Genomic DNA, 13,719 nt, shown 5'->3' with positions numbered 1-13,719 from the left:
GCATTCCTTTGGCTTTATGAGCATACTGGGAGTTGTAGTTTTGCAACAGCTGGAGGCCCCCAGGTTGGGAAACACTGATCTATCTATCTATTTATCTATCAACACCCCACCCACCTCTATCAGGTGTGTATATAAGGTGTCTTGGATGTTCCAGACCCTGCCATGCTTACTGTACTGTTCACACAGAGGCATATACACAGTGTAGGGTCCGTCCCAAGGAGGCCACTTTATCGCGGTGGGACGGTCCAAGCTATTTGACCGCCGGCGGAGACAAATTTGTGAGCTAAGTGCCTCACTATCTCATAGTTTCACATTTGCATCTATTACACCATAGCTGTATAGCTCTCCATGTATTATCTGCATTTTCATGTTTCACCTATATCCTTGTGCTGGCAGTGTGCTGCTGCATTCTTCTGTTGCTGTATATCTAGCCTAGTAGCGTGCACCTGTAGGCCAGGTCCATATAATAGTTTGGTATCAACTAAAGTGCTGGCTGACTTATTCTTTGTCTGTATTGCACATACGGGGGAGTGGCTACCTCCATGTTGGCCTTGCACCCCACCCACCTCTATCAGGTGTGTATATAAGGTGTCTTGGATGTTCCAGACCCTGCCATGCTTACTGAACTGTTCACACAGAGGCATATTCACAGTGTAGGGTCCGTCCCAAGGAGACCACCTTATCGCGGTGGGACGTTCCAAGCTATTTGACCGCCGGCGGAGACAAATTTGCGAGCTAAGTGCCTCACTAGTTTATAGTTTCACATTTGCATCTATTACACCATAGCTGTATAGCTCTCCATGTTTTAACTGCATTTTCATGTTTCACCTATATCCTTGTGCTGGCAGTGTGCTGCTGCATTCTTCTGTTGCTGTATATCTAGCCTAGTAGCGTGCACCTGCAGGCCAGGTCCATATAATTGTTTGGTATCAACTAAAGTGCTGGCTGACTTATTCTTTGTCTGTATTGCACATACGGGGGAGTGGCTACCTCCATGTTGGCCTTGCATCCCACCCACCTCTATCAGGTGTGTATATAAGGTGGCTTGGATGTTCCAGATCCTGCCATGCTTACTGAACTGTTCACACAGAGGCATATTCACAGTGTAAGGTCCGTCCCAAGGAGGCCACCTTATCGCGGTGGGACGGTCCAAGCTATTTGACCGCCGGCGGAGACAAATTTGCGAGCTAAGTGCCTCACTATTTCATAGTTTCACATTTGCATCTATTACACCATAGCTGTATAGCTCTCCATGTATTATCTGCATGTTCATGTTTCACCTATATCCTTGTGCTGGCAGTGTGCTGCTGCATTCTTCTGTTGCTGTATATCTAGCCTAGTAGCGTGCACCTGTAGGCCAGGTCCATATAATAGTTTGATATCAACTAAAGTGCTGGCTGACTTATTCTTTGTCTATTTATCTATCAATCTATTATATATCTATCTCCTATCTATCTCCTATCTATCTATCTATCTCATATCTATCTATCTCATATCTATCTATCTATCTATCTATCTAACTCAGATAGATGAGAGATAGATAGATAGATAAATAGATATGAGAGATAGATAGGTAGATGGATGATATATAGATAGATAGATACATATACATACATATATATATATATATAGATATGAGATAGATAGAAAGATAGATAGAAAGATAGATAAATAGATGATATATGGATAGAGAGATGATATATAGAAAGATACATAAATAGATGGATAGATAGATGATAGACAGATCGATAGCAAAAAGCAAGAGACCAGCAGCACACAGAAAAATTAGTGCAAAAAAGATGGAGATTTATTGCATTATCCCAGTGTACAAGCTCCTTGAGAACGGCGATGAGAGGTCGCTGAAACGTCGCTTCTTTTGTACACTGGGATAATGCAATAAATCTCCACCTTTTTTGCACTAATTTTTCTGTGTGCTGCTGGTCTCTTGATTTTTTCTAGTACAAGTGAATCTCTCACCAAGGTCCATACCCAGCGTGCACCATTGCATTGGTTTTCTTCATTTTGTTGTGCTGCTCTTCTGGAGTTTTTTTTTCATCTATCCATCTATCTCCTATCTATCTATCTCATATCTATCTATCTCATATCTATCTATCTATCTATCTATCTCATATCTATCTATCTCCTATCTATCTATCTCATATCTATCTATCTCATATCTATCTATCTATCTCATATCTATCTATCTCATATCTATCTCATATCTATCTATCTCATATCTATCTATCTCATATCTATCTACCTCATATCTATCTATCCTCATATCTATCTATCTCATATCTATATATCTATATCATATCTATCTATCTATCCATCTATCTATATCCATCTATTTATGTATCTATCTTTCTATTTATCTATCTATCTCATATCTATCTCAGATAGATGAGAGATAGATGAAAGATAGATAGATAGATATGAAAGATAGATAGATGATATATAGATAGATATGAGATAGATAGAAAGATAGATTAATAGATGATAGATAGATAGATGATAGATATGATATAGATAGATAGATGATAGAAAGATATGATATAGATATATAGATGATAAATAGATATGATATAGATAGATAGATAGGAGATAGATGATTGATAGATAGATAGATAGATAGATAGAGCAGTGTTTCCCAACCAGGGGGCCTCCAGCTGTTGCAAAACTACAACTCCCAGTATGCTCATAAAGCCAAATACATGCTGGGAGTTGTCGTTTTGGAATAACTAGAGGCCCCTGGTTGGAATACACTGATCTATCTATCTATCTCATATCTATCTATCTCATATCTATCTATCTATCTATCTATCTATATATCATCTATCTATCTATCTACAAAACTAAAGATCCAGCGGCACTCCCAGATAAGGGGCAAAAACAAAGTGTTTTATTCCCCCATGTATGTGTGACGTTTTGATAGCATCCCGCCATCTTCATCATACGTACAGTTGTACATTCTGTAGTCTCTGTGACATCACTGTGCTTCATAATAAACTGTGACATCACTGTGCTTCATCATAAACTGTGACATCACTGGGCTTCATAATAAACTGTGACATCACTGTGCTTCATCATAAACTGTGACATCACTGTGCTTCATAATAAACTGTGACATCACTGTGCTTCATAATAAACTGACATCACTGTGCTTCATAATAAACTGTGACATCACTGTGCTTCATCATAAACTGTGACATCACTGTGCTTCATCATAAACTGGGACATCACTGTGCTTCATCATAAACTGTGACATCACTGTGCTTCATAATAAACTGTGACATCACTGTGCTTCATCATAAACTGTGACATCACTGTGCTTCATAATAAACTGTGACATCACTGTGCTTCATAATAAACTGTGACATCACTGTGCTTCATAATAAACTGTGACATCACTGTGCTTCATAATAAACTGTGACATCACTGTGCTTCATCCTGTAATTTGATGTCACTGTTTATAACAACCCTGTAGTGACATCACAGTTTATTATTCTTGAATGCTGACTTCACTGTGTATATTTTCCCGGTACAATGACATCACTGTATAGTTACCCTCTACTGTGACAATACTGCGTTTATTAACCCTATAGTGGCAAAACTGTTTATTGTCCCTGTACAGAGACATTACTGTTTATATTAACTCTGAACTGTGATGTCACTGTGCATATTTACCCTGTATTGTCACTCGCAGTGCAAGGTAAATATGTACAGTGGCATTAGGGTATACAGGCTTAATATATACAGTGATGTCACAGTGCAGTGTAAGTATCAACAGTGATGTTGCAGTATAGAGATAACACACAGTGATGTTATAATTCAGAGATAATATACACAATGATGTCACAGTACAGGGATAATACACACAGTGATGTCACAGTACAGGGATAATACACACAGTGATGTCACAGTACAGGGATAATACACACAGTGATGTCACAGTACAGGGATAATATACACAGTGATGTCACAGTACAGGGATAATACACAGTGATGTCACAGTACAGGGATAATACACAGTGATGTCACAGTACAGGGATAATACACAGTGATGTCACAGTACAGGGATAATACACACAGTGATGTCACAGTACAGAGATAATACACACAGTGATGTCACAGTACAGAGATAATACACACAGTGATATCACAGTACAGAGATAATACACACAGTGATGTTACAGTACAGAGATAATACACACAGTGATGTCACAGTACAGGGAGGGATAATATACACAGTGTTGTCATAGTACAGGGATAATACACAGTGACGTCACAGTACAGGGATAATACACAGTGATGTCACAGTACAGGGATAATACACAGTGATGTGACAGTACAGAGATAATACACACAGTGATGTCACAGTACAGGAATAATACACAGTGATGTCACAGTACAGGAATAATACACAGTGATGTCACAGTATGGGAATAATACACAGTGATGTCACAGTACAGGAATAATACACAGTGATGTCACAGTACAGGGATAATATACAGAGTGATGTCACAGTACAGGGATAATATACAGAGTGATGTCACAGTACAGGGATAATACACAGTGATGTCACAGTACAGAGATAATACACACAGTGATGTCACAGTACAGAGATAATACACACAGTTATGTCACAGTACAGGGATAATACACACAGTGAGGTCACAGTACAGGGATAATACACACAGTGAGGTCACAGTACAGGGATAATATACACAGTGATGTCACAGAACAGGGATAATACACACAGTGATGTCACAGTACAGGGATAATATACACAGTGATGTCACAATACAGGGATAATATACACAGTGATGTCACAGTACAGGGATAATACACAGTGATGTCACAGTACAGGCATAATATACACAGTGATGTCACAGTACAGGGATAATATACACAGTGATGTCACAGTACAGGGATAATACACAGTGATGTCACAGTACAGGCATAATACACAGTGATGTCACAGTACAGGGATAATACACAGTGATGTCACAGTACAGGGATAATATACACAGTGATGTCACAGTACAGAGATAATACACAGTGATGTCACAGTACAGGGATAATACACAGTGATGTCACAGTACAGGGATAATACACACAGTGATGTCACAGTACAGAGATAATACACACAGTGATGTCACAGTACAGGGAGGGATAATATACACAGTGTTGTCATAGTACAGGGATAATACACAGTGACGTCACAGTACAGGGATAATACACAGTGATGTCACAGTACAGGGATAATACACAGTGATGTGACAGTACAGAGATAATACACACAGTGATGTCACAGTACAGGAATAATACACAGTGATGTCACAGTACAGGAATAATACACAGTGATGTCACAGTATGGGAATAATACACAGTGATGTCACAGTACAGGAATAATACACAGTGATGTCACAGTACAGGGATAATATACAGAGTGATGTCACAGTACAGGGATAATATACAGAGTGATGTCACAGTACAGGGATAATACACAGTGATGTCACAGTACAGAGATAATACACACAGTGATGTCACAGTACAGAGATAATACACACAGTTATGTCACAGTACAGGGATAATACACACAGTGAGGTCACAGTACAGGGATAATACACACAGTGATGTCACAGTACAGGGATAATATACACAGTGATGTCACAGAACAGGGATAATACACACAGTGATGTCACAGTACAGGGATAATATACACAGTGATGTCACAATACAGGGATAATATACACAGTGATGTCACAGTACAGGGATAATACACAGTGATGTCACAGTACAGGCATAATATACACAGTGATGTCACAGTACAGGGATAATATACACAGTGATGTCACAGTACAGGGATAATACACAGTGATGTCACAGTACAGGCATAATACACAGTGATGTCACAGTACAGGGATAATACACAGTGATGTCACAGTACAGGGATAATATACACAGTGATGTCACAGTACAGAGATAATACACAGTGATGTCACAGTACAGGGATAATACACAGTGATGTCACAGTACAGGGATAATACACACAGTGATGTCACAGTACAGAGATAATACACACAGTGATGTCACAGTACAGGGATAATACACAGTGATGTCACAGTACAGAGATAATACACACAGCGATGTCACAGTACAGGGATAATACACAGTGATGTCACAGTACAGAGATAATACACACAGTGATGTCACAGTACAGGGAGGGATAATATACACAGTGATGTCATAGTACAGGGATAATACACAGTGACGTCACAGTACAGGGATAATACACAGTGACGTCACAGTACAGGGATAATACACAGTGATGTCACAGTACAGAGATAATACACACAGTGATGTCACAGTACAGGAATAATACACAGTGATGTCACAGTACAGGAATAATACACAGTGATGTCACAGTACAGGGATAATATACAGAGTGATGTCACAGTACAGGGATAACATACAGAGTGATGTCACAGTACAGGGATAATACACAGTGATGTCACAGTACAGAGATAATACACAGTGATGTCACAGTACAGGGATAATACACAGTGATGTCACAGTACAGGGATAATACACACAGTGATGTCACAGTACAGGGATAATATACAGAGTGATGTCACAGTACAGGGATAATATACAGAGTGATGTCACAGTGCAGGGATAATACACAGTGATGTCACATTACAGGGATAATACACACAGTGATGTCCCAGTACAGGGACAATACACAGTGATGTCACAGTACAGAGATAATACACAGTGATGTCACAGTACAGGGATAATACACAGTGATGTCACAGTACAGGGATAATACACACAGTGATGTCACAGTACAGGGATAATACACAGAGTGAGGGCACAGTACAGAGATAATACACAGTGACGTCACAGTACAGGGATAATACACAGTGATGGCACAGTACAGGGATAATACACAGAGTGATGGCACAGTACAGAGATAATACACAGTGATGTCACAGTACAGGGATAATACACAGTGATGTCACAGTATAACCATCTCACAGCCGGACCACCATGTAATTTCAGCAGAAAATAAAGCAGGGCCTCATGTTCAAGTTTCGCCTAAGGCCTCACAAAGTCTAGAGCCGCCTCTGGTCGGCCCTACCATGGGACCCGGTGGGACCATAAGTCCCAGGTGGCACTTTTCAGGGGTGGCATTTTGCTGCCCCCTTTTTTTTTTGTGCCTAGTAGGTTCATGGAAGGGTTGGCGCCACCGCTGCTCACTGTTCTAAAGCAGCTGCGGGGTATAATAGCGCAGCCGGCACTTTAGACAGTGAGTCTGCCTCCGACCGACCGGGGTCTGACGAGGGACGTTGCACAAGTGACGTACTTCTGCAGACCCGCTCAGGAGGACGTCAGTGACGTCACTCGTCAGGCCACTGTCGGAGAGGAGAAGCGCTGTGCAGGGCAGGTAAGTGTGTCTCTGTGTGTGTCTGTGTCTGTCTGTGTGTTTGGGGGGGCTATGGCTACCTAATGTGAGGAATCTATGCTACCTAATGTGGGGAAACTATGTTACCTAATGTGGGGAATCTGTGCTACCTAATGTGGGGAAACTATGCTACCTAATGTGGGGAAAGTATGCTACCTAATGTGGGGAAGCTATGCTACCTAATGTGGGGAAACTATGTTACCTAATGTGGGGAATCTGTGCTACCTAATGTGGGGAAACTATGCTACCTAATGTGGGGAAAGTATGCTACCTAATGTGGGGAAGCTATGCTACCTAATGTGGGGAAACTATGTTACCTAATGTGGGGAATCTGTGCTACCTAATGTGGGGAAACTATGCTACCTAACGTGGGGAAACGATGTTACCTAATGTGGGGAATCTGTGCTACCTAATGTGGGCAAACTATGCTACCTAATGTGTGGAAACTATGTTACCTAATGTGGGGAAACTATGTTACCTGATGTGGGGAATCTGTGCTACCTAATGTGGGGAAACTATGCTACCTAATGTGGGGAAACTATGTTACCTAATGTGGGGAATCTGTGCTACCTAATGTGGGGAAACTATGCTACCTAATGTGGGGAAACTATGTTACCTAATGTGGGGAATCTGTGCTACCTATTGTGGGGAAACTATGCTATCTAATGTGGGGAAACTATGCTACCTATTGTGGGCAAACTATGCTACCTAATGTGGGGAAACTGCTACCTAATGTAGGGAATCTATGCTACCTAATGTGGGGAAACTATGCTACCTAATGTGAGGAAACTATGCTACCTAATGTGGGGAATCTATGCTACCTAATGTTGGGAATCTATGCTACCTAATGTGGGGGGCTTGAATGAGCTGCGGCATATGGGAGGCCTTAATAAATAATTAGAAACTTATACAGCAAGTGACATATGGGGGTCCATCTGAGTAAGTGACACATGGAGGGGGGGTGCTGAACAATTGATGTTTTGGGGGGGGGGCACAGGCACATTCTTTGCACAAGGGCCCTCTGCTGTCTGTGTCCGCCCCTGGGTAGAGAATAAGGGGTAAAGTGGAACATAGAACAAATGCAGTTATTTTTTTCTTAATTATTTTTTATTAAGTAAACGAGGTAAGCAATGACTTTTCCTCAGTCTGAAGCGCGGTCCTCATCGGCAGGAAGCAGTGAGGAGGAGGAGGATGACGGAGGTTCTGATTCCATCTCTGCTTCTTTTTCGTCCCTCTCTATATATAGGGCCGTGGCCATGAAGAAGGCCCCTCCAATGACTGCCATTATGGTGCAGGTCATGAGGGCATACTCCAGGCTGCGGTATTTCAGAAGAGGGGATTTGGCATATCCTCGTTCGTAGGTGTCAGATATCAGACCGATGAGGTACGGGCTGCCGGCATCACCTAGGAGGTGATAGATTGTCATCTGCACGGCCAGGGCTGAAGATCTCCTCCACGGAGTTACTACTTTTAGTATAATGTCAGATATGAGGGTGAAATTTACTGACAGAAGCGTCTCTCCGATGAAGATGAAGATGTTGGTGGCAACGAGGCTGATGTTGCCAAAAGTCAATGCCAACAGAAGAAAAGGGGCGGAGAGCATCATCGCGCATCCACACACAAGCGGGTCCGCCCGTGGGTTGGATTTGCGATATCTTTTACTTATCTCCGTCCCTGCTACAACTCCCAGAATGCCGGAAACGACTGTAACCACACCAAATATTAGGATGTCGTGATAGTCACACGGTTCAGCACGGCAAGGGTCCTTCTCTTGTAGGAGTGTTCGTGCGTGGGTCAGGTATGACGGACCCCATACACCTATGGCTCCCACTATGAAGGATACAGCCGTCGATCCCATGGTGGTTAACATGAAGCTTCGATTTTTAAATAGTTTTTTCAGATCTGTCGCCCATTTGGCAAACTTCTGGGATTTGTTGTTCTTCTTCCCGTTTGTAGTCGTTCTTGGAAGCTCCTTTGTGACCAAAATCAACAAAGCCACAGCTATGAGGCCCAGGCCAGGGGTGACCCGAAACGCCCAGTGCCAATCGCCCCTTGCTGCATCAGTCACTTTGGGCCCGATGATGTATCCTAGTCCGCAGCCTACAGGTATGACGGAGTAAAACACGTTCAGCATGCGGGTCCGCTGGTCACTTGTAAAAAGGTCTGCAATGATGGAGGGGGCGATGGTGCAGAAAGTCGCCTCTCCGGCCCCAACCAGTCCACTCGTCAGCAGGAAGAGCAGGAAATACCCGTCAGGGATGAATGACAGGGTAAGTGTCATGCTCAGCCAAACGATGACTCCTGCGCAAACAGTATATTTCTTATTACAGTGGTCGCCCAAATATCCGGCAATTGGTGCGACCAGCACGTAGCTTCCAATGAACAATGTATTCAATAAGCCTGACAGACTAGCATTGGTGTCATATGCTTTCTGTATATAAGGCAGCACCCCCGCCACGCTGGAGCGATTTGCATAGATGAGCAAATTAACAAAGGCGAGGATCACTACGGTGATGATGGAACGTGCGGTGGACATCACGCTTAGAGATGGCAGGTTCTGCCTCTCAGGGATATCGCCCTTTTCTACATCCATATCACTATGGTCCTCCATTGCTTCTTCCTCCTCCTTCAGCAATGGGTCTTGTGGAGAGGCCATGGTCACAGGTCAGAGCCTGAAAACACTAGAGAGAGAGAGATAAGTGAACACATTAGACAACATGTCATCATTCCTGTCATTATACAATAGATCCTTCATACAGAGCAGAAATGTCCAGCACAGAACCACAAGATAACACTAAGACCATCGCAGCCTCAGAAGAAGACGCTTCTCTATAAGTGTTTTATATGGAGACGTCTTCCCTGAGGTTACAATGTCTGATAACCCTGAACCTGTCCGGTCCTAGTAATATCTGATAACCCTGAACCTGTCCGGTCCTAGTAATATCTGATAACCCTGAACCTGTCCGGTCCTAGTAATATCTGATAACCTTGAACCTGTCCGGTCCTAGTAATATCTGATAACCCTGAACCTGTCCGGTCCTAGTAATATCTGATAACCCTGAACCTGTCCGGTCATAGTGATATCTGATAACCCTGAACCTGTCCGGTCCTAGTAATATCTGATAACCCTGAACCTGTCCGGTCCTAGTAATATCTGATAACCCTGCACCTGTCCGGTCCTAGTAATATCTGATAACCCTGAACCTGTCCGGTCCTAGTAATATCTGATAACCCTGAACATGTCCGGTCCTAGTAATATCTGATAACCCTGAACCTGTCTGGTCCTAGTAATATCTGATAACCCTGAACCTGTCCGGTCCTAGTAATATCTGATAACCGTGAACCTGTCCGGTCCTAGTAATATCTGATAACCCTGAACCTGTCCGGTCCTAGTAATATCTGATAACCCTGAACCTGTCCGGTCCTAGTAATATCTGATAACCATGAACCTGTCCGGTCCTAGTAATATCTGATAACCCTGAACCTGTCTGGTCCTAGTAATATCTGATAACCCTGAACCTGTCCGGTCCTAGTAATATCTGATAAACCTGAACCTCTCTGGTCATAGTAATATCTGATAACCCTGAATCTGTCCTAGTAATGGCGGATTAGAAGGGCTTGGCTGTATGGTCACTGGGCCATGTGAACTTCATACTGTAGATACAATTGGGCTATCCTGCTATATACATTTACTAATAATGAACCTAACTCACCTCATTGGGATCTATCCGTCCCCTATATGACTTTCTGCCACTAGTTGATTTGAAAATTTTCCCTTTCGGAGTACCCGGAGTATTTCTATTGTTAGTACACACAGAATTCTATTATATACTATTATATTTCTGCCTTAATCTTTCTGTTATTCTTTTACTACACCACCAAATCTTTCTCATAGACTTATATCTTTTAGAACTTCATGAATTAGGACTCTTTTTCTTGGGGGCTTTTTTGGGCATAATTGCATTTTAGCAGTTTTGCAAGAAAAAGCTCTGGTCATGATACTATCTGTGCGTTTTATTATGTTTAATGCCTAAGCCAAGTATTGTCACAATGCTATGAGGAATATAACTTTTGTTATTTCTTTTGGAAATTAATTTCTTGTTTTTTTTTTGCTAAAAAAAAAAAGCAACAGCAATAAAAAAAACTGTCAAACAAAAAGCCCTGTGTATGTATGAATAGAAGAGGCTGAGACTTACCTTGTGGTTCTCTCTTCAGATAAGGAACGGTCAAAATCTTGAATTCTCTATCGCAAATAGAAACTCTCTAACAAACACTTTGCACCACAGGTTGTGAATGCAAAACACACTGAAGAGACTGCAGCCGGCGCGCACCTCCTTGTACAGCTTACGGTGACATCATCACAAGCATGTGTGACATCACAGGGTTCTAAACCATCTTCAGGTATGTGTATATCTGTATAGTAAATGTGAGTAGCCATATTAGTCCAGTGATGCAGATTGTAATACCTTTTTTATTGGACTAACAGAAGTTTGTAGAGACAAACTTTTGGGATTCCTCCCTGATAATTTATCAAGTCCTTTGATCATTAGTCCTTGACTATTGGACTTGATAAAGGGAGGAATCCTGAAAGCTTGTCTCTACAAAATTCTGTTAGTCCAATAAAAAAGGTATTACAAGATACTGCAACATATTTTTTGATTTGTGTGTATATGTATATATATATATATATATATATATATATCTATATATATATAGTTCCAAGTGTGAGTAGGTGCCTCCAGCTAGGATCCGGGTCCAGGATACTGCATACGTAGTTCCAAGGAAAATGCTGTGGCACTCAAGGTATGGTGAAAAAATGAAAACTATTTATTCATCCCAAATGTGCAAAAAGCAACGTTTCAATGGTCTCACACATCAAGCCACTTGATAATGATGGTGTGAGACCATTGAAACGTTGCTCTTTGCACATTTGGGATGAATAAATAGTTTTCATTTTTTCACCATACCTTGAGTGCCACAGCATTTTCCTTGGAACTACGTATGCAGAATCCTGGACCCGGATCCTAGCTGGAGGCACCTACTCACGCTTTAGGAGTGCTGCTTTCTTCTTTGACATATATATATATATATATATATATATATATATATATATATATATATATTTTAATATACACCTAGAAATACATCAAGTACATAAAAACATCTTTTAGAAAAATATTTCTCCAGGCCTGCTGAGTATATCCCCGTACTTCACAGTGTCTTCTTAGTTTATATATTTTAATCTTTTGACCTTTTAACCCCACTAGGACCAAGGGCATTCTGTGACTTAAAAGGGTATTCGAGGCCAAAACGTTTTTTTTATATATCAACTGGCTTCAGAAATTTAAACAGATTTGTAAATTACTTCTATTAAAAAATCTTAATCCTTTCAGTACTTATGACCTTCTGAAGATAAGGTTGTTATTTTCTGTCTAAGTGCTCTCTGATGACACGGGTCTAAATAGCAAAACAGATTTAATATTACATTACTGATATGTCTCTGAATAATTTATCTGTGTTTGGTCCCATGTTTTTGTTTTAATCACGCGCACATGGGATGTGGACCTGTCCCTCCCCTTCCTGTGGGAATGGGGAATATGCCCTGGAGTATATTTATGGGTGCCTCATTTGAGGATCTACAGGCTATGAGTAAGGATCGATAGATCAGAAACGCGTCAGCCATGCTTGGGACCCCCTTCTGTTTGTGCAATATTTCATATTTTTGATATGTTCGCGGTTTGTCTGCCACCGTGAAGGCTTTTAAGGAAGAACCCTGAATAAAGACGGATGTTTTACTTCTACTTGCTGGCTTTTTTAGTATTTTATTTTAGTTTTATCCACTGTGCCAGGGATGAAAATTATTCCAAAAGAAACTAACTCAACTGTCTTTGCTCCCCCGTTGCTCCAATATTGGTGTCCCGTTCTCTGTTCGCCGCCTTCTGCTTTTCCTGCAGGTCAGTGAATCACGGTGCGCTCAGTGTCATCATTGTTTCAGCACCAGTTTTACAAATCAGTGTGCCTCCAGTGTTACACCAGTGTTTACAAATAAGTGTGCCTCCAGCTGTTGCAAAACTATAACTTCCAGCATGCCTTGACAGCTAGAGACTGTCCGGGAATGTTGGGAGTTGTAGTTTTGGACCACCTGGAGAGACACTGTTTTGAAAACACTGCCTTAGTCAGTATTTTCCAACCTGGGGACTTCCAGCTGTTGCAAAACTACAACTCCCAGCATTCCCCTGACACTCTTT

General features: G+C 41.5%; 1 protein-coding gene across 1 annotated transcript; it reads right to left on the bottom strand.

Moving 5' to 3' along the window:
• Positions 1–8,598: 8,598 nt before the first annotated feature.
• Positions 8,599–11,837, bottom strand: LOC130355937 (protein spinster homolog 1-like). The gene is made up of 2 exons (XM_056556816.1): positions 11,668–11,837; positions 8,599–10,152 (listed from the first exon to the last, which is right to left on the bottom strand). Exon 2 carries the CDS (start codon positions 10,125–10,127, stop codon positions 8,613–8,615), a length of 1,515 nt encoding a protein of 504 aa, XP_056412791.1. The 5' UTR covers positions 10,128–10,152; positions 11,668–11,837; the 3' UTR covers positions 8,599–8,612.
• Positions 11,838–13,719: the final 1,882 nt, after the last annotated feature.

Source organism: Hyla sarda, chromosome 2, assembly GCF_029499605.1.
Source record: "Hyla sarda isolate aHylSar1 chromosome 2, aHylSar1.hap1, whole genome shotgun sequence".
NCBI classification, from domain to species: Eukaryota; Metazoa; Chordata; class Amphibia; order Anura; family Hylidae; genus Hyla; species Hyla sarda.
This window is presented reverse-complemented; position numbering and strand designations above follow the sequence as displayed.

Excerpts from the sequence above, each read along its gene's own strand:
- LOC130355937 (XM_056556816.1), bottom strand. The coding sequence starts at position 10,127 with ATGGCCTCTCCACAAGACCCATTGCTGAAGGAGGAGGAAGAAGCAATG.